The sequence below is a fragment of the Hylaeus anthracinus genome, unplaced genomic scaffold (genome assembly GCF_026225885.1).
Source record: "Hylaeus anthracinus isolate JK02 unplaced genomic scaffold, UHH_iyHylAnth1.0_haploid 0, whole genome shotgun sequence".
In the NCBI taxonomy this organism is placed as follows: Eukaryota; Metazoa; Arthropoda; class Insecta; order Hymenoptera; family Colletidae; genus Hylaeus; species Hylaeus anthracinus.
In genome coordinates, this window is record NW_026533254.1 from 16,673,082 (window position 1) to 16,695,197 (window position 22,116).

At 43.2% G+C, this 22,116-nt stretch overlaps 2 protein-coding genes across 5 annotated transcripts in view; one reads left to right on the forward strand and one right to left on the reverse strand.

Annotated features, from left to right (window-relative positions):
• Positions 1-1,119: 1,119 nt before the first annotated feature.
• LOC128889663 (sperm-associated antigen 1) lies at positions 1,120-3,983 on the reverse strand. Its single transcript, XM_054147921.1, has 10 exons — positions 3,840-3,983; positions 3,357-3,633; positions 3,058-3,268; positions 2,826-2,987; positions 2,608-2,735; positions 2,445-2,548; positions 1,765-2,362; positions 1,584-1,707; positions 1,350-1,520; positions 1,120-1,259 (listed from the first exon to the last, which is right to left on the reverse strand). The coding sequence occupies exons 1-10, from the start codon at positions 3,944-3,946 to the stop codon at positions 1,180-1,182; spliced, it is 1,962 nt and encodes a 653-aa protein (XP_054003896.1). The 5' UTR covers positions 3,947-3,983; the 3' UTR covers positions 1,120-1,179.
• Positions 3,984-4,263: 280 nt separating this feature from the next.
• The window catches only part of LOC128889708 (ras-related and estrogen-regulated growth inhibitor-like), a 55,710-nt gene continuing 37,857 nt past the window's right edge, over positions 4,264-22,116 (forward strand). The window contains exons 1-3 of one of the 4 annotated variants that reach the window (XM_054147605.1): positions 4,264-4,398; positions 7,847-8,860; positions 18,664-18,720. In XM_054147605.1, coding sequence (XP_054003580.1) covers positions 8,800-8,860; positions 18,664-18,720 — 118 coding nt within the window. In that variant the 5' untranslated portion in view covers positions 4,264-4,398; positions 7,847-8,799. Of the gene's footprint in view, positions 4,399-5,446; positions 5,831-6,384; positions 6,407-6,436; positions 6,594-7,846; positions 8,861-18,663; positions 18,721-22,116 lie in introns of those variants that run through there. The other 3 variants (XM_054147595.1, XM_054147614.1, XM_054147623.1) reach the window with 3 other exon arrangements.

Here is a 22,116-nt window from a genome sequence, read left to right on the forward strand (position 1 = left end):
CTATAGCGTAGTTTGTGGTTTTTATATCCGTTGGAGCAGAAGTAAGAATAATAGTTATGTATATTATTCATTATTTAGACATAAAACTTTATACAAAATACAACAACGAAATACAGGGTGTCCCAAAAATGTTGTAACACCTTGAAAGAGGTGGTTCAGGAGGTGATTTGAAACAACTTTTTCCTTAGCAAAAATGTTGTCCGAGGTTTCGTTAAGAAGATATTAACGGAAAACACTGACCAATTAGAGCGCGCTGATACCGTTGGAGCGGCCGCGGTAGCGAAGGCTATGTGCTAAGCGGCCGCGCTTGTACGCGACAAGCGACTCGACGTGCATCGAAGGACATTGGACGCGGCCGCTTAGCTCGTACCCTTCGCTACCACGGCCGCTCCAACGGTATACGCGCGCTCTGATTGGTCGGGGTTTTCTGTTAATATCTCCTTAACGAAGCCTCGGACAACATTTTCGCTAAGGAAAAAGTTGTTTCAAATCACCTCCCAAACCATCCCTTTCAAGACAGAATTTGAGTGAAACATAAGGATCCTGTAGCTGCTGTTGAATGAATCTCAACGAAGTGAATTTTGGGATTAATAAAGTGTTGGCAAAGAGATACTTGAACAAAGATAATTAAAAGGTTTTTGGTGATGCCGCCAACGTTGTTGGGCTCAGTGAGGTGATGCCGCTCGTCGGTAACTTGTCGAATTGATTGAGGAGTCGCCACAGATTTCCCGCGCAAACGTGTTCGGCGTCTGCGTAGAAAAGTTTTGGAAATTCAGTTGGTACTTGGAATCATAACCTGAAGAACGCCAGAGTCTTTCGTCTTGTAAGTGTACTTTATACATAAACGTTTGTGATGTTGTGAAAGAGAGGCAGAAAATAGAATTTATGATTTTTCCCTTATACGAGAAAAATTGACGACATCCTCGATGAACATTCATGCAGGGGATTGAAGAAAGAGTCCACCCGATATCCGCCCAGGAGAAGTTTCGAAATATGCGCAAATCCAGTAACGGTAAACATGCAATTCTAATAAATAGCTTTAAGTAATTGATGACTTATGAAGAAATACGTTTTACAAACTTGATTTAATAGAATATATTATCTGCTATAGCATGGTATCTTGTGTATTGTTACTATGATGCATGACTGATTCAAATCATCTAAAAACTAGTGGTATTCTTAGACGCGATAAATTCGCCGCAATGACGAAACTCCTGACGTCCCGTGCTCTTCTAAGAAGTTCAATATGTTTGTGATGACTGAAAGAAATGATTAATCGTTACAACAATCATAGAAATATCGTTTCTCGATATTTGAATCCGTTACTTCATCTTCAATTATAGACATACTTGTTTTGTCTTCCGTATCCATGAACATATTCACGATCGAGAAACGGTTAACCCGAGTGACCGAATTCAAAAAATTGTTAAGCAACTCCGTGTCATTAGGCGTACAAAAATGACGCTCCAGGCAACGTAGAATCGTACTGAACATATTTCCGTCTAGTTCGTTGCCTAAAACTGAACAATTACGTGCAGAAATGGGAAACGTAAAAAATCTTATATTCGACAAAAATTACCAACCTGCGCCTAACTTATCGACGTCCACAGACCGCAGCAACCGAGCGTGCATTTCTAAATCAAAATCATTTTTCAACGACCGCCATACGCGCGTAAATTCGTAGGTGCTTTCGATATTATTAAAATTCTAGAAAATTAAGCAAGATTATTTATTTATTTCTCACGGGTTGTAATATAAGCATACCTTTGAAATACAGTTTTCGAATTCCTCAGCAATTGGCATTTTCCTCGAGGAAGACATTCCATTGATCAAGTTGCAATTTTCTTTGTGATTTTTATTGATATTTTCCACGTTTTCGCACATTTTCTTTTTATTCGCCGTATTTTTATTGGTATCATTTTTACCGACAGTCGTTTCGACTGATTTGCTTTCTACGATAATGGAGTTATTGTTGCAAGGCTCGTTAGGTAATTCCTCGATGATAACTGAGTTACCTCGCTTGGAAGGCATCGCGTAAGAAAATATTGATTTTGGTTTTGCGAACGAGGAATTCCTTTCTTGCGGGAAATTACAACAAGAAGTTAAAATTTCTGACGATTCAGCTTTCTTTGAAGTGTCGTTTTTAATCGCTACACTTTTACTGTTATCATTCTCCAGGCAATAATCTGTTTTGAAGTGCGGTCTGGGTCTCAGGTTTTGCGACGGCCCTGGCGCCCTGTCGCAGAAACATATATTATTCTCGATAGCTAATTTCGACGCGAATTGCTGACAGAAACTTTGATCTTTTTCCACCTCGTTACACTCTCCTTCGTCCCTTCCTTCGTGTTCCACTATAGCCATTCTACGAGTATCAAATTAAAATCAGACTGGGTTTAATCTGGAACTAATTTAAATTTTTCTCAATTTTTATTTCAAGGTTTTACCTCACTTTTTTAGATCTGCAAGGTTTCCTCAACTTCTTTACTCCAGCTATCGCGCTCGGATTCGTTGGTTCCAATCTCAAAACCGCTTCGTAGTCTGCCAAAGCCTAAGTATTCGTTAAATTTTTATTTCTCGTAGCGATCGCGTCATTAGTTATTTAATTACCTTAGACGGATTTTCGAGATGCTCTAAAGCCATAGCTCTCCTCAGAAGGGCTTTAATATTAGTGTATTCTATGCTAAGTACAATATTGCAGTCGTTGAGTGCCTTTTTGTATTGTTGAAGTTTAATATCTGAAAATACACGTATACACGTTCCTTTGAAGATACATGTGAATATTAATGAGAATTATTTTATATAATTAATGAAATCATTTCCCTTACACGTTATCGCGCGATTGTTGTACGCAGTTATATTCGAGTCTATCTTAATACTAGTATTGTAATGTTCGAGAGCTTCCTCATAGTCTCTAGACCTGAACGCCTCGTTTCCTTTTTCCCTTTCCTGTTCCGCCATGACGTTTATTTCGGTCCCAGTCAACGATGCTAAAAAATTTACAACGATGCTATAACATTTATATGCTTCGATCCACTACTTCGACCGCTAACAACGTACATTTGTTAATGATTGTCTGCTTATCGAGTTTCTTTTTTTCAATTACTCCCTTCTGTTTTAGCTGAAGTCTTTTAGCTTCAACCAGCCTCTGTTCGTCTCGAATATCTATTTTATTCAATTCTGTGTCGACGTCGTACTTATCCCACGCAGAGTAATCGCAGGAAGCGATTCGCTTTATTTTATCAGCGCTTCTCGTATTCGTTATATTTTTCTAATTAAATCAACAAACAGAAGTTGATTTAACTTATGTATAATCGTATGACAAAAGTGAATTAGAAATGTATATTTAATGAATATACTTTTACAGGTTCTTCGATAAATTGCCTGACATCCGGCCGAGGAAGTGATTCCAAGTCCAAGGTAGCCTTTCCTTCCTTTAAATCCTTTTCCCGTGACTGCATTTCAGATGTCCAATCGTTGATGTCCGTGTCAATTTTCTTGCACTCGCTCGGTTCTAGCATACTTCGCCTGAGAATGGGTTCGGTTTTTCTCAAAACCGTACTCGTCGGTTTAACGACAGCCAAACGTTCCTCCGCGTGTTTCGTTAAATCCGGGTAATAGCCTTCTTCGCCAGAACTATGAATCAAATATTAGAGTGGATCACCTATTCAAGACAGTACATTTCATATTTCGTTTTTATAAAATAAAGTCTTCGAACGTAAACAATCATCGAAACGCTTCAATCAAAATATAGATAATTAGAAATGAACTACACCGACGTCTAATTTGAATACGATTTTCCTACACTTTGAAAACCCCGCCGAGTAATGGTATCTACTTACCGAAGTATAGTTACTAAGCGCTCCAGCTTTTTCCCATTCGTGCATTCGGAAATGTATTCGTACGAAAGATGCTCGACCGGTATGCCGTACCTTTCGAGCAATGACATTTTCTCTGGTCTCCCAACGCGATTAAGCTCTACGTCGTTCGCCTCCATGGTACTAAACAAAATACCGTGTTAGTGGAAAGTGCTTTCCTTCTGTTAGAACCTAATTAATTCGGTTGCCATGGATACACGCACACCAAATTGCGAATCTCGTGCGTTTATCCGCGAAGGTACACGAATCTCGATCGATAATGCAGGGATTCTTCCTTACGACGCGTTTCCAACGAAAGTTCTACGTCGAGTGAACAGCGGCGTAAGCGTGCAATTGATTCGATTTTATTTGCGACACGCCATTCGATATCGTACCCAATCTTTCGTTAGTTTAAGGTGGTTTAAGGTTGTGCTCCTGTCATGAGTGGCTGAATTGATGAATTATTCTTTCTATTGCGTTTTGGAAGATTTTAGTGCTTTCATTAACATCAAGAAATAACGGTTGACTATGGCTACTTTTAAAGGTATATTTTCAAGCTTTGTTCACAGTTGTATATCGCTCCGTGCTTATTGTCACGTAGGATTAATATAGATTTGTCTGGAAAACATGTTCATAATGCGTGAGTAAGAATCTTCCTGTTGTATCATAACATTACTATCTTGTGTATCAGTGGATAGTTCGGTATTAACGCGTACAAAGATTTTTATCAGCAATTATCATCCTTGAAGAGCTTGTTAGATTCGATAACAATAAGGTTACGATCCCAGACACGGTGTCTCCAACGTGACAGGTGTTAATGTAAGAAGATTAGGGGTTAGGTTGTGAAACAACTCTTGCTGAACCCTGACCGCTAGCCCGTGTTTTGTCTTGTAAGAAGTACGTTAAAGAAAATACGTAAAGTAATGAAAATAGTCATGTAGTTACATGCACTCGTGAGCACATGTATTAGAGATATTTCTGTTCTCGAGTGACATGCAAATTTCGTTTTTCATCTGCATGTAATGTCCATCATATTATGACTTAGGTTATGTGTAAGGATGTGCATAAATGTGCATAGATACATTATAATAGAGATCAGGTTGAAGACTTGGAAGGTTGGTACTTGAATGCAGTACTGGATTTAGGTAGCGGTGAGGCAGGTTATTCGAACATAAATTAGAAAACCTGCAAACATAATACATGTATGGAAGCATAGAGATTTATATTTGTCTAGTTATTTTAACCACCGACAATTTTCCCCAAGGGTCTAGAGACTTTAACCCCACCCCTGCTTTAATGCAGTGATGGACAAAACCCTAGGTTTCGAATAAATCTGAAGTTTGCCGATATGTTTGTCTCGTTTCCTTCTTTGGAAAACTTTTAAAAGGGGAAACGAGACAAACATATCAAAATTACAACTAATCTGTTTAAACCAGAGTTACAAATGATTGAATACAGAACAGGCCACGAATTTATTTGTACTCCTAATAAATGATTCGTCTAAGGTACGTCGAAGAGAATCGCTATTTGATCGTTTCTGGTTAGCTCGGTACAGAATCGAGAATCGAACATCCCTAGAGTACTAGCGGGTCGCGCATCGGTCTCCGCTTACCTGTTAACACGCCAGTCACCTTGTAGCGTGGAGCGGTACGCCATGCCGTGGTCGAGGCGTGCAGTGGGTAGTCTGGAGAGTGCATATTAGACAGCGCGAGCCACTCAAGCTCGAGCATTCGCCGGCGAGCGCTCGGTGAGATCGGTGCCGAGTTTATTTTCGCGTGTCGTGCTCGCTCGCTCGCTCGTTATCGTACGCGTACCATAGTCTGTGAACTTCGTGTTGTTTCGTCCCGCTTAGCATCGTACGATACGGAATAGAAACAACGAAAAAAGAACCTTGAAGCCGTGATCTGCGTAACAAGGGACGTGTACCATTGTGGAATTCTACGCTGTGTACATTTATTACTTCTAGTGGATATCAGGTATTTATCTATGCGTACTCTTGTACATTCGTTAGGTCGAATCGTGTCACGCGCCATTAATCTATAAAAATCACCACCGTGCCGAAACTATAGGGATGTTTGATTTTCCGATGGACTTTGAATCGAGGCGACTAGTGTCGAGTTGGTAAAGTATCGAAACCTGCAAACGCGATTCGATAGTTTCTTTACTTGTTAACCGTGGTGTTTCGTGTGTAGCTTGAAATGTTTGTTGGATCGGTATATTTATATTTGTAGTAAAAGAGTAGACGGAATCCAGAGTGGTAAATTATTCGTTGATTATTAGTGAAGTGGATCGTCTCGCAAAGATCTTTCCAGAGAATCAGTTCGAAATCGACCGTTCGTAGTGTAAACACGGGCCACATCTGCGGCCTGTTGAATGTTTGCACATCGCGGTCGTCCTTCTGGAGGTCGCGCTGATAGGAGATTCATCGACTTTCCGTTACGCCTGAATTATTGTACGAAACACAACGTTCCTTCGCGTGCAGATTTTTTAGGTTAATCTCTCCTCGCTTGGCGCGTCTGCATTGTGCCCACAATATGTGCATCTGTCACCCGGTGAGTGCGATAAACCGCGATAAAGTATTCAACGTGTTAACGAAGTCGACCGACTTGCTTATTATCCGTAAGGGAAATGCTGTGTTCGATTACATTCGTCTCGCGGTTTCTTAATAAATACGTGTCGGTTGTTTGCATCTTTGTACTGTATCCTCTCCATTCGAATGCAATCCTTCTCGAGATAAAGGTACGTTCTCAAAAATGGTTTACTCTTTGTTTCAAAGAAAGACACAAGCTTATTGACGTTAATGTGTCTTATCTAATCTCGTAACTCGGATCGACAGAAGTAAAGAAAAATTGACAAATGAGTGAGTCGCGAGGTCGAAATAAACGAAGGATGTTTTTTTATGTTAAAATGAATTATGTTTACAAGAGATGGGCGTTACCAATTTTTTTTTTATCAAAATGGAAGTTTTTTATTAAATTGCGAATTGTCAGGGTTGGTGCACACGGAATATCGATCCATATATTCTCTATATATTCATTTGAGAATCAACCTTAATCCTTCGCGCTCGAGGCATTTTTCTATAGAACCAAATCCAGTCCATTTTTATAATAAATTTCTGTGAAACCAAAAACTCTACTACGGAGAAAAACATTTACGAACGTTCATAATTCGATGTAGTATTATTTCAATTAATAATTAATTCTATTCTGATGAAAGTGAATTTCTAATTGTACGTTCAACAAAATCGGGTTTAAATTACATATGTCGTCCTAGAGGTGCCACGCGAGCGCAGAGGGTTAATATCCGAGATATTTCACCCGCAGTTACTTAATATATTATAGTTCGGTTAAAAACTTGTATCTCGATAAAAACAAGAATATTCCTAAATGTTCACATCGGTTTAATAAAAATTGAAATATCGATGAGATGAGCATTAAAGAAATTGAAAAGCTTTGCAAAGCTATTGCAAAGCTATTAAATTTTTAATAAAGAGAAGTATCTAGTCTTTTAAAATAGTTCAAATAGACGTCAGCCGCACAGGATGAAATCGTAATTATTTCGATCGTTTCCTCGTCGGGCGTCTCAATTGTCGAGTTGAACTTGTTCGCGCGCGAAGCAGCGATTTGTCGACGGTTTGGTTCGGCGCGAAAAACCGTGGAACGAGAAGGGAAAAAAGGAGCGGCGCGACGCAGGGAATCGCGGAGAGCACGTGGGCGGCGCTGGGGTCTAGTTCTACCATCGCCGTTCGCTTTCAGTATTCGTCTGACCGTTGGAGGGATCGAGTGGCTGGCCTGTTTGGTGCGTGCATGCGCGCGTTCGCGCTCATCGTCGAACCTCTTTTCACCTCCTTTTCGTGATCCGTACATACGCGAGTCGGACGTTAGCGGCGCCAAGCGAGAAGGGAAGATGAGGAGAGGGAGGCCGTCGACCCGTTATAAATGGAACTAGCAAGACAGCATTTCTTGAATCGTTTCTTCTGTTATTATTCGCAGCGTGTCGACGCGCTGGCCCGCATGTTTTCCCGCGACGCGACCGGAACGCCGCGGTCCGTCGACACCGTGGTCCAGAGGATGCAGCCGAATCCCGGCAACCGTGGAAAGTGAAGTTTTCGAAAGGGACAAAAAAGAGAAATCGCGGAGGAGCGAGAAATCGAGCGGACGGGAAGAAGCGGGCATTTTCAACGACGCGATCGTCCGGCCAGTGTGTCTCCAACGACTTTCGGACACGTGAGTGTTTCGATGGACGAAAACTGAAGCGTAAACACCGGCAAAAGCGAATCCGAGATACTCGTGCGCCGGGAATTAGAAATCAGAGATGGGCGAAGCGAAGTTTCACGTTGATTAAATTCTGCCCAACTCTCTCCGAGTTGAGATTGGCTGTGACAGTTCGAGAGGCTCGGTCTCGGTCTCGTCGCGAGAGGGCTGCAACGTTCGAGCGGTGAATCGCAATCCGAGCGACGCGTTTCGAAAGATCGACGTGTCGTCGCCGTCTAAAGAGGTAGGTAGCTCTTACTCAATACGGTTTATCGCGCCGTAGGGAATCGTGCGCGGAATGAGAACTCGGTTGCACGTACCACGTGAATTTGCCACCGCGAATCGACACGATCAGTGGAAGCGGAACAAGTGACGAACGTTACGCACGCTGCTGGTTGTCGTTCGATGCGAATAAACGGAAGCTTGCTGCAAGGACAAGAATCGACAAGGAACCGATACGCGTCGTGTTTGGCACAAGCCTTCTGTCGAAACGTGACGTTTCAGTGCAACAGTTTTTCTTTTTTGATCGGGAATCGGTCAGTTTAATCAATCGCGTGTGCGGTGTAAACGAACTCTGATGCCGCGGAAACGAAACGGACTACGCGTACAGTGAAAATACACCGCGAACAGTGTCAATTGGAGAGTATATAATGTGCAAGCGAGGCTCGGATGACACCTAACATCCACGTCTGATGACAAACGTCAACAGGATCAGGGTGGTCGTCCTCGGCGGCCCCAGAGTCGGAAAATCAGGTAACCTAAAAATATTTCAATTCTTATTTCACGACGAACACCGTCGCCATTAACCTTGTCAGGTCTGTTGATCGTTGTAATGTACCGTGGAATTTCTTGGAATAACGAATGTCGCGTGCTGTCTTGTACGAGTGTTTTTCGCGACAGTGACATCTGTCGAAAAGCATTACGAATCGTTTGGCACTAATGCGACGGAGCGGATCATAATAGAGACGTTGCTGAGGGAATTTAGAATAATATTTTTATTGCGAAATATATTACGATGATGGTCGAAGTTATGTACAGTGGTTTCCTAAAAAACTTTTGCGTGAAATTGTTGTTTCCTGACTTCTTTTTTTATAATCAATAATATTTTACATATTCTCACGGAAGTCTCTAAGATAGGTACAGTCCAAACGACATTTGCTAGTTGATATAATTTGAGAAATTAACAAAAATAATGCGAAAAGTAGGTAAAAGTATGGAAGCAATAAATATTTGTTCGATTCTTATGACGAACCATTTACGGTAGAATTTGTAACGTAAACACATTAGTTCATTGCTCCGTGCGAATTAGAAAACATCAAATCTCCAGTCAAGTGCTTTTAAACAGTTTTACGAATACTTATTGCTTCGACATTTTTATCGATTTTTATCGAATTGTTCTTTTCTTGTTAATTTCGCAACTTACATAAATAGCTACTTTTTGTTTTTGTAATCTATCTATTCTAGAGATTTCGGAGAATACGTAGAATGTCATTGTTTATCAAAAAGAAGTTAATAAATTACAATTTTACACAGTTCTCGTGATCTGAAACGAGTAATCGATGAATGAAATAATTATTGAACAAAAATGGAATTAAGAACTGAGGACGTTAATGGCGTCGTTGTTATTTTTAGAGATAATTTCGAATAAGGAATAAAAGATATTTTTCTATAAATAAGTCTGGCCAAAAATCTGAATTCTTTCTAAATTTGTTTCGTCTTCTTTGTTTTCCTGTTACACTTCTGAATGCCAAGAATCCGTATTATTTTCAGACGAAATACTTTCCCCTTGGCTTGATTTATCTTTCGAGGAAAACTAACGAACAGACCTGCATTTTTTTTAAATATAAAAATATACTTTAAATAATTCAAACTAAATTCGCTAAACGTTTTCGAAAAACGAATTTGCAAGAAAATTGATATCGAATGTTGAGTGTACAATACGCTCGAGATAAGGATCGTTGGAGAAAATTACGTCCCACGGTTACGGATATAAACGTATCGGAGAGGTATTAATTATAGCGGATAGTACTAATATTGTGTCATGTAAAGCGTGTAATTTCTGCACGTCTATCTAATACCGCAACGACGGATTGAATGAAAGTGCCGTTAAGATGAATACGTATAGTCTTTGGTATAATACAGTGCATTAGTTAGCCCGACAGTCGTACGACGCGTACAAAGCGAGCAAATGAAGGCAATGAGATAGTTCACCGACCTCGAATTAATCCTATTAATAAGCCATGGAACTGATACCCGCGAATGAAGTGTAAATCCTCTCTTGTATACGCGTCGGGAATTTTTCACGGTAGGGTCGCCATTAATATCGCGTAATTAAAATTGATTACTAGACTGCGGATCTTTATGCATCCATAGAAAATTTGAATGTGCGAGAAACTACAAAATGCGCACGGTATGCAAGAATACAAAAAGATTGAAAGTAACGTTTATGTTATAATATCTTCAGAATAAAATAAATTTCTATTTAGGTTCAATTTTCGTGGACACGTTTGTCAAGATTTCATTTTGCATAAAGAACCGCGATCTATCGATTACCAACTCTCGACCAGTCTCTGCTTTCCACGTGAAAATGTCACTCAAACGAAGTAACAGAAACGATATCGTTTTTGTAATCCGACAAGAAAATTTCTACCCCGCACGTGGATCGATCGAAAATCACCGAACTAATTAAAATGTCACCCTTCGAGATCGAAAGATCCACTTATCTCGCGACTATCTAAGATCGCGCGATATTCAGGCTTCTCTAATTAGACGGTGCCCGCACTCGAGCGTTGTTCGCCAGCTTTAAAGCAACGAGCGACAATCGTAATTATGAAAAAGATTTCGTGGCGACAGCGTTTCCGTTCTTCGTCGCTTATGCGTTTTATCCAATTCCGAGAAGCAGCGATGGTTTCGCGCGAGGTAAAATTATTGCCTTATCTAAGGGCTCGGGTTGCGGCTCGATAAGGGAATTGGTCACCCAAGTCGAGGATTGAAACATTTCGAGGGCCAGTTGGTGGGTGTTGGGTTACAACGCGGAGTTCTAGGAAACCGATAGCCTTCGCAAGGTGTCTTAGATACAGATTCAATTATTTTATCGGTTTCGTTGAAATCGGTTAACGCAGACGCGATATAACCCAGTTTATTGACCACTTTATTTTTTACGACTATTTTATTACGCATATCGACCCTCGACCGAGTAGAGTTACTCTTTGTACAAAAAGTCCCACGAATATTTGCCACATCGTCGATACAAATTCCTCCCTCAATGCGGCAATTGGAATCGAGCTTGACGCGTATCGGCGATCGCGATCCGAAAATGCGTTCTCACACGGTCTCCCTCGTGGTCCCCAGAACGACCGTTTGATCAGAAAGCGGATATTCCCGGCGAGAGAATCCGTAAAAGTCGTGAGAGAGGCTGCGTCCCGCTGGGTATAATAAGGACCTCCGTGGACGTTATCGGATATCACATGAGAGTGGTCAACGGGTCCGTCGTAACTACGAAAAATCCTCGCACGGCAGCAGGTTGAGAGATCTGGACATCCGATACATCCGTTCTGTTACCGAGCACACGCTTCTTCCCCCCTCGGTTCGGGGGAACCCGTCGCATGCCGAGTTTACGCACCGATGCGACTTTTTCCTGCCCTTATCGGCTTCCGACGAATCTGTGTTTCCACACTTCGAACCCTCGTAACCGACGAATCGTCCGCTGGAATCCCGTGGTCGCATGGCGATTGATTTTTCCGCTCCTTGTCCACGGGCTACCGACCGCCGTCCACTTCCTAATTAGAATTACTACTCGGTTCACTTTGTTCCACGGTCGGTTCGATCGCATCGAGTCGGGTGATGAAAATTTATCGCGCTCGGAGACTAATAGTCTCTGTTCGCGAACAGTGGTTCTTAAACCCTTCTTAGTTCGGTTCCGCGACAACCGAGGGTATTCTTACGAACGGGGTGTGATTCTCGATAAAAAAAAAGTCAATAGAAAGCGCGAAATAAAATTTGTCTGCGGAGGGACTCGTCTTCGAGAAAATGAATTTTAAACATTTTTTTGGGGCACGTGAGCAGAAGCTCCGTATTTTGCAACTTCGTAAACATATTAAGGAACGTGAACTCGGTATTGCGTCGCGAACACAAGCGCACGCTTTATCTCCGTACTAAACATTTTCTTTGAAAAAATAAATGATATAATATCGACAAAAGGCATCGTTTACAAATACGGATTGTTGATACGAATTCCAAAGTTGTATCGCAACTGTGGAAATTCCTGATTCGTTCGGCTTTCAACAATTGCTGTTTAAAAAAAGTGAAAACGATAATAATGACAATTTGTAATAGAGTAACGTAATGTCGAAACGAAGGATGTTTACTCACGGGAATTGTGTCAAAATTGAAATTAAGTCAAACGATATTTTGCGACGTGGCCGAAAATTTATTTGGAGAAAGAAACGCGAAGGCGTAGGAAAATGATCCGATATTACGTTTTTGGCGTATATTTTCACAAGTTCACGGTCGATTTGGTGTATTCAATAGGGACGATGGATCGTTCGGAGATTTTCGCGCAATAGCCGCGTTGAGAGATTCGCGGTAATGCATAAAGAGCCACGCTCGTTTTGCAGAATGCATTAATAGGAAAGCTCCTGGAAGCAACGAGAACGTCGATGATTACGGTTAGGGCCATTTATCTGCGTTAGCGCCTATTGAAGTAGCAATTGGAAGCCGGTGCGCGTTTCCATGTCGCGCGAAGTATTCATAAATTCATTTCGGCCGAACGACTCGCTTTATTACCAGCTCGGTAAAAAAAAAAAAAGCATAATCACAAATGCCCCTCCGGGAGGCCGGGGGGCGGGCGGGGGGGGGGGATAAATTCTGTCTTATGTTCTTCGTACTCGTTATTTTATCTTGACCAACTTCTGCGTCGTATTTTATCAGTCGATGGCTAAGAAATTTATACGAATTAAACGACAGGCTTGATGATTCGAAATAAATTTTTCGTTAAAAATATATCAAACTTGTCACTTAATTTAGACGAATTTTTTTAATACATTTAGAGGACAATACATCGGTTGTATATTTCGTAAATCTATAAAAGTAATCTTGTACGTTTATTTAGCGATGTATATAATTGGATTACAAAGTATTTTATTTCAAACAGTCGACGAGTCAACGCGAATTTTCGTTCCCGACGGAAGAAACAAATCGAGTTTCACGCACACGCGCGTCTATTTCAGGAAACGCGCGTGCAAATGAGCATATAAAGTGCGAATCAGCGATTCGCGACGATTTATTATGGTAGCTGAATTCGCAGCTCGAAGCCTCGTTCGTGCGCCTTGATTCATATGACTGGGTCGAACTCGAATATGAATTACAAATATGAATAATCAAACGGGATGATGGAGCGACCGAATAAAGCGAACGAAAAAATATTGCACGGGGCTTTGTGCCAGAGAAAGCAGAACGATGATATTTCACGAACTTTTTTTTAGACAAAAAACCAAATTTTTGAAACGAATATTATTTGTATATTTCCCCATTTCCAAGACTGAAATTCAAACAAAAATCATTATTAAGCAATACTGAAAATAGAGCTCTAAATAAGCTCGATTTCTATTTTTCAATTTTCACACTGCTCGAATAAAAACGCGAATTGAAAATGTGAAGTAAAATTTGATAGAGTCCAACTTGCCAACGAAACATACCTCGAACAAATCGTGCCACAAGAACAGCGGAATCTCGTCGTTCGCTTATTCGTTATTCGAGTAAGTTCCAAGTTCGAACGGCCGGCCAATTAAAACGCGCCGATAATGAACTACGGATGGATAGGATCCAGGGATCGTGTATCACCGGCACACGAGCGATAGATGGTTAGGCCGAGGAGTCTGAAAAGCGATTAAGTCGCTTGGCCGGTGAATCGTGCGCTTGGAAGATGCGGGTGTACGAGAACGAAATACGGCTGCAGTTGCAGCGAGCGCGCTGCACCGAAGCGCAGTGCCATTCGCTGACGCGCGATGCTTGTCTGAGCGGCGTACAGTGGTCTATAGATAGATTCACGGCGGATAAAGCTCGGTGCACGTAAGAAAATAGTAATTACGGCCACGATCGCCGCGGATAAGAAGGAGCAAGATAAAAAGGACCGATTCACGGCAACGGCATCGAACCGCAACCTCCGATCGCTATGCGCGACTTTTGTTACGCGGGTTTATAGTCGAGGAGAGACCCTTGGAGACCGAACCGAGGTCTCGTGTTTTTTACGTTTGCGTTGGGCAATATTTATTACGATATTTTCAAGGATCTTTTTAAGCAATTATCATTTTTGTACAACTCATGAAAGTTCGTCGTTTTTAAAAACTGCAATTCTCGGTATCGATACTAAAGAAAATTAACGTCTGTACATTAATCAGTTGAGTGGATTAGAGAGGGTCTCCGGGACCATTGCGAGCAAGGCGACGCCTTTGAACGGACCCCAGCCGCAGCTCCGATTATCAGTCGCTTTATGAATTTGTTTAATGATACGCATTATCGTGTATCGTCGCGGTAACGCCTGCATTTACGAGCGTCGCTGTGCGTCCCGTATTCGAGATTTAACCCGATAAGCCCGTTGACGCGTTCAATTCAGGACTTATGAACTAGACGAGGCCATTCACAAGCGCCGTCGGAGTTTCTACGGGTCGCAACAATGCCCGTGAGGTTGGCTGTCGTGTATAGGAGATCCCCGCGGATCCGAGCGTCATAAATTTCTCGTTCGTATGGGCGAACTTCTACGTATCCGACACGTGTCTCGAATTTCCCTCGGGTATGAACTTTCGTAGCGACGCTCGGCTTGGAGAGTTTACACGTATTTTCGTTCGACACAAAAGGTACAAATTGCGAACGCTTGAAATGTCAGCGCCCCTCCCCTCCCCTCCCCCCCTTCCCTAGGCTCCCCTTCGAAGCGTGCGTGCCACTTCGTGGGTACCTGGACGTTGAATTTTTGGAGAGATGCATTTCCTTGGATTCGTCTTGACGCTTTGACGCCCCGCAGTTCTTAGACGAATTCTATCATTTTGTTTAGAACTTGGAAAAAATGATCGAAAAGAACTTAAAACTTGGTACTCGAAATTTAGGTGCTCGGAGCATCCGTACCGTGCCCCCCCCGAACCATCACTTACCGTGTTCTAGATTTTGCTGCGTCTAACACAGTTGCATTGTTGCACAGTGATCGGTAATTAACGTAATCACCGTCGTTAAACGCGAAATCGCTAATAACAGCGGGCACATATTGCGAGAAAAGCGGTTATTTTTTAGAGTGGAAGAAAGTTATCCCGTGGCGGTTGGTATTGCCGGAGAAACCATAGTGGAGGGTAGGGGGAGAGAAAAATTGCATCAAATACGTAATAACGATAATTAACGGCCGGCGGTGTACAGGAAATGTCGTTAAAGGGAATGCCCATATACACGTTCCCGACGTTATGAATGTACGAGCGCATCTCGACGAGCAGCGGTTCTCAAATTTCACACTTTAACGCACCTACTCAGTCAAGGGAGATTTGAATTATCGTCACTTCGTCGCACTTCGAGGCAATCGCTTCTGTAATTTTTGCCGAGCAGTTCGATCACCGAACCAAAGTGCCTCGCAACCCTCTCAATCCCTTTCGAGGGTCCACCCGATTTGAGAACCGCTGCACAAGAGGAGGTTCGCTTCATAAATTTCTTCGTTACTTCGCGAAACGTCGCGAGAGAACTTAACATGTCGCCGACTTACGTATCCTCTCGTTCGACCCTTGAAGACTTATTGAGTACATAGATCCGTGCTGGTCCCAGTGCTCGTCGAGTTCTCGTATACACGCCGTTTATAAATCTGTCGTCGCAGCGGTCGCCGACTCTATGAGAGACCTCCGCGAGAGGAGCGGCTCGGCCGATGGGTTTCGACCGTAGAAAACACGATCCGTCTCGGCGAGACGAGTCGGTCCGGGTTCGTAGCGAACTGGTTACCCCGAAATTGATGGCACTCCTAAACGGTCCGGGAGGGAAGACTATTGAGAAGCGTCTCGCGGCTCCAGTCGTCGCGCCGACACTCCTCGACCACAGATCGTATCTTGGCCGAGAAATTGCGTTGCGTCACCTCGATGCTTGAAACACGAGACATTTTCTGGCGTTGTTCGGACCTGTTCGCGACGTAATCGGTCAGCTTTAGTGTCGCGGAGGACACCTGCTACAGCGTATTCATTGGAAGGCGGCCACTATTGTACAGGGCTGCTCCGTTGTATCGATAAAACACGTATGAACACGTATGAACACGTATAGACACTTTGCAGACGTTTCTTTGTTTATAAACACTTATAAACTCACTTAGAAACACCTCTAAGATTACGAACATTTTTAAGCTTGTAAGCGTTTATAAACCCTTATAAACTCTTTTACGTTTATAAACAGCTACAGACTCTTCTATGTCTATAAACACTTACAAACACTTTTGTGTTTATAAAACACCTATTAGCCCCGCACTGCGAATCAATGAAATCAGTCGTTGGTACGCCAGCATATCCCGTTGAACTATAAATCTCTCCCCAACAATTTACCCAGCCGCCTGCACTTGCTCGTCGATTAATTTCCCATCGAACGTTGCGTCTAGGTCGTGTCTAACATAAACATCGCCTTTCCCCCGTGCCATTTCCTCCAGCCCACGCCACGACGCGTCCCCGAGGAAGCAATTAAAAAGTCCTCGGATGAAATCATTTTCGAAATTCCCAGCGCCCCGCCAGGGTACAGCTCCGTCGAGATTCGATAAATCAGGCGGCGTGTCCGCGAGGAATTTACCATTCCGCTCGCTTCTGCCCCGTCGGGAATGCGCGAGCGTTTACACGGCCCCGATCCGCGTGGGTTGCGAATAATTCGTGGGCATCGCGAGTTTCCTTCGAAGGGGAATTAATTAGGGGGGCGGGATCGATATTCGCGCCGGCGGACTGGTGGCTTAATTGAATTTTCGTCGATTCCCTGCCGCCGCGCGTGGGCGTATAATGCGCACGTGGAAGAAGCTGGCTGCGGAAGGAACTCTCCTGGTAACCCAGTTCGTCTCTCGGTGCAACGACGCGTTGCGAAGTATGGCACTCCCTGCGGCGGTATTTATCCCCACCCAGTTTATTCGCTTTTGTCAAGAACGTAATGGCACCTCTGCTTCGTATGCAGAGGCAATGATAAGGCACCTTTTTGCCAAATCAGTTCCGAGGTGTGGAGACTTTTACGCACGGATACAACTTTTCTAGAAATTTAGTGGCATCGATTCCTCGTATATGAAACTAATGGCTCGAAAAATTCATCATGTTTCCATCACCGATGGATCATTCGTCTCCTAATCCGTGGAGCGGCGTGCATCACCGGTGGCTCGTGCATTATGCTGAACAACGTAACCCGATGCCGCGCCGCCCCATCTCGTGCACACGAAATAAAAATTGAACGGCACCCCCATGCATAAAAGTGTATATCAAATTTAATTGAATTATTTCCTGTTGCAACGTTAAAGTGTGAAATTATTGAATCGCAAGTTAAATTGAATCTTCAAATTCGGATCGTGTACGGTTCTTCCTCTGTTCACATTCGACGTTTGTTGGAATCGTAAAAAGCAACGGGTAGGGGCCTTGCGTCATTAGTCGCGATAAAAGTATTCTGTTACCGGGTACACCACACCTCCTGTCGACAGCTCACCGACGCGAGAAACACGCTAGTTCGCTCGACGAAGCGCCTGCCTCGTTTGGTTCGGTTTGAACCCTGCAATTTTGCGTGGAGCGGGATCTCGCCAGACCTATCGGCCCGTAATTACACGCTGCAACGACCTAGCGCCTCGAAAAATAGCTTATAAACCGATTCCCGACGCCGTAGGAGGGAAGATTCGACGATATATCCCTCCGCTTCGGCGTTGCTACTTAAAACGCGAAACTCCGTCATCGATCCATGTTTCGGTTTCTTACGTTCTTTTTCTTGGGAATAATAAAAAAAAAAAAAAAAAAGAAAGAAATATTTCGAGTAATTTCGCTCGCTCGCGATCGCCTTCGCGTCTACCTACATTACGCGCGTAACGTAAACATCAGATTGAATCGTTTTCGCACGGCTCGACGGCGGTCGTTGTTCTTTTGTCTGAAAAGCGTCAGATTTCTCTGCACGCGCAACTGAAAAAGTCTGGGACGTGGAGGGGGTCGCGTGAACAGAGAAATTATACGGATGATGAATTGCTTTTCACTTACGTAAACCTGTTTCTGCTAAAATTAAGAAACAAACGAGCAGTACTTTCGTTCACGCCTGGTATCAACGCGTCGACGACGCGTCCCAGAGGCGTTGAAGGCATTTTAAAATTGTCGCACCCTTTCGGCTGACTGAAAAAAAAAAAAAAAAAAACATGAAAATTTGTATACGATCACTGTCTTATTATCTCTTATTGATATTCTTCGTGAAAAGCTCACGTATGCGGCCACGAAACGTTTCGTTAGACCTAATAGTTAGTTCGATCGTGATTATTATTATGTTCGGGCTCTCGTAAGAGCCGTCAAGCGTTTCGCACGTTTAATTCCATCTTATTTTCCTTTCAGCTGTAGTCGTGCGGTATTTGACGAGGCGGTACATTGGCGAGTACAGCTCAACCAGCGGTAAGTGGTTTCAGGAATCTCTTTTCCTCCATTCGTATCCACTCATCTTCTCGTTCAATTGTTTCTTAAAGTAACGAACGTAAACTTGTTACCAAATTCATTTTTCCGTCACGGAACTCCCCTAAAAATAGAAGCAGAAAGTGACAAATTTTTCGAACGTTGTTTCGATAACTACCCAGTAGCCGACTGTTGCGGTTCGCTTTAATTGCGCCTCGTAACGTTTTTTTTTGTAGAACAGAAGTGGGGGTAACGCTCCCATTACGCGTTTAACTCGCACCGTGTTATTTTACCAATAGTTTCGAAATAACAGTCATGTTCTAAGAATAATCGTCGTGGTTCGCGAGTACAAATTGAACGATCGTGCCTCGAATGGGCCTCGGAAAGGGGAGAACAACTTCTTCCCCGCGGAGTATCGAATTCTCGGAATGCGGATCGCCGTATGAAATGCGATTATCTAGACTCCTTACTGCGAGTTCCAGTTCCCTAAAGCTATGCACGCCCGTGGGTCGTGACGGGGCACCAAGATTTTCAAGGAGATTCGCGAGTTGTTCTTTTTTCTTTTTTTTTTTAACGAAACCCCGTCTGGGTCTGTCGTGTTTCACGGTAACAATGTGTAGAATACTAAAAGAACGCTGGAAACGTTGGCAAATGTGTTCGATGCATCGGTGAATGTACAGGGTGTATCTGAAACTTATGGAGAAACTTTAAGATTGGAAGAGTCAATCCTAAAAACTAGGAATTTTTTAATTTAGAATTTTTAAGCTTAGAATTTTAAGGAGTTGGAGAAGTTTTTAGCATCGTGTCACAGTGTATATCGTTGAGAATTTTTGAGCTTGGAATCCTTAAGCTTAGAATTTGAGTGGGTTAAAGGATCTTTTAGCATTGGAACACAGGATATCTCGTATCGCCCCTTCTGCGCATCAATTGTAAATAGGCATTTAATACGCAGAGCGTTGCTAGAAATATGGAACCTTCAAGATCAAATCTACGCGCTTATACGAATCGAAAAGTCCTTTGCCGTTTTTCAATCGGAGGTTTCATGCTCAAGATACGATCAGCTGACTGCAATACAAATCGTCGCGCTCCGAGAGATGCTCCACTAACCCTTCACTTGCTTCTATCTACACAACCAAGCTTCCAATTGAAAAGTGCTAAAGAACTCATCGACTTCTTTTTACCCAAAGACTTGATCCTAAATTTGTCAACAATATTTTCCACCGCGTATTCATGAAAGTATCACGAATGTATCGGTGATATTCTCCCCATGAAAATGATCACAAGCGCAGCGTATGTTTATCGATCGATTCGACGATTGTGAGCGATGATAGGTAAAGTAATCACGAAGTAATCACTGCCCAACTCCGTGCACGACTCCGGTGAATCGTAAATTGATCGCGCCGACGAACAGGTAGGCAGGGACTTAACGTAATACATTCGTCAGAAAACGAGAAGGTGAAATCGAGCGATCTCTATTATTTACCGAAGTGAAAACCGAGACGAAGACTAGGCCTGGTCGCGATTGTAAATCGCGGCCTATTATACGCGCGAGCGCGCTCATCGGTCAACGGTCGCCTGTGCGCGCGCGTGTGCCCGCGGGAATACGAATTTCCATCGGATGAACGAAAAATAACTGATACGATTACATTCCACGAAGGTAAGACGTACGAAAAATGGCTCCGAATTTTTCCACCGACGAACAACCAGATCCTTCGTAAGCATTTTCATTTTCTCCATTCTCACGGCCCGCGGAGCGAATTACACGGCTGGAGGAGCGCGACGCCCGCGTTCGTAAAGGTTGGCCTAATGAAAAGGCGTCACGTAACCCGTACGTGGTTTTCGAGGGGGACGATAATAGCGGCGAGGCTGGTAGCGCGATTAACGAAAGCGATCTATGAAATGGACCATTGTACTGTCTCGAGAAGTGAATGACACCGGCCGGTGCAGCTCAGAGGAAATTGAATTCTCCGCGCGCCGCGAGATCCGCGACGCGCAGATTGAAATAATGCGGGGCAATAGATAACGCGATTGTCCGCGCCGTTCTATGACCAGCCGCCAGGCTGAGTCACGTGTGAGTGCTCCAGCGATCAGGTTACTCCAAATTTTTACCCTGCTTCTCGGAACAAAGGAATTACTTTGCAATCGTTTACACTTTGTTATTTCTATATATTATATATATATATATATTTTTTTTTTTTACCCTAAAAATGAGTATTTCAAAGAAACCATTCGTAGAATTAAATTCTTCGTCATCAAATTATATTAATACCAGTTTATATGCGCTGTGATATTCTTAGAAGACAAGTTCACGTATGATATATGTGTGTCTCAGCTGCTGGGAAAGGGTTAAGCGAATACAACCCTAGTCGTTATTCGTTCCCGCACCTTGCACCGTTAGGAACGGAACCGACCGTGCGATTATACCATTGTTCCTCTTTGCAACCGAGTTTCACATAGTTGCAATAGAGTCGCGTCGGAAGGGGAAGAGAAACCTAGCAGCCGGTTAACTCGGAACACGCGAGCGCTACATCTCAATCGTCGACGTGTTCTCTGTTGGCGATTTTTTTCACGTCGCTCACGAAAGCCGTTGCTCTCCGCTGTAAAAATCGCCGCGGTTAATCGCTGGCGGAGGGAAAATCGCGGCAAAAGGAAGAACGATACAGCATCCACACGCTCCGACAGGTGATCGAGCCGGGAGGATTTTTATCGCGCTTGGAACCGCGCGGCGTGGTAGAGGTTTGCCTTCTCGTAACGACTCGCGCTTAACTGCTCGCGCATTCGGAGCAAGAAGAGAGAGTAAAGGCCGATACCCACGGGGATGGGGGCAGGCGGTGGACTTTTGAGAAAATTTTAACGGCGATAGTTCACAAATTCGAGGACAGGAAGGGCGGGGTTTCGTACAGTAGAGATTCCCAATTGTTTGGAATTAGTGGGTTCGAGCAGAGGGGTTCTCAATTTGTAGCATTAAGCATAGTATCGTGATAGTTCTCGAAAGAGGTTCTATTTTGGTCAGTTTTAAGTACGTGGACATGGTACTCAAATGAAAGGGATTCTCATAAGGATTACGAAAACACGAGCCTCCAGTCGTTCTCATCCAGTTTCGGTCGCACTCGAAATTATGTCTTCGTGGTACTCGAATGAAAGGGATTCTTATATGGATTTCGAAAACACGAGGCTCCAGTGGTTGTCATCCAGTTTCAGTCGCACTCAGTACGTCTTCATAATACTCAAACGAGAGGGATTCTCCATAAGTTACGTAAATTATTCGATACAGGTCGAGACCTTTCCCCTGATAGGGTCGGTGGGAATCGACCTTAACGCGGGACGAAGAAAAGAATGGAAACGCGCGGCACCGATAGCCAGACTCTAATTCAAGGGTACCAGGGTAAAAATCTTAAT

Excerpts from the sequence above, each read along its gene's own strand:
- LOC128889663 (XM_054147921.1), bottom strand. The coding sequence starts at position 3,946 with ATGTCATTGCTCGAAAGGTACGGCATACCGGTCGAGCATCTTTCGTAC. Across the intron at positions 3,634-3,839 it reads CGCTTAGTAACTATACTTCG|TTCTGGCGAAGAAGGCTATT; the intron begins GTAAGTAGATAC and ends TTTGATTCATAG. Across the intron at positions 1,521-1,583 it reads CGTCGATAAGTTAGGCGCAG|TTTTAGGCAACGAACTAGAC; the intron begins GTTGGTAATTTT and ends GTAATTGTTCAG.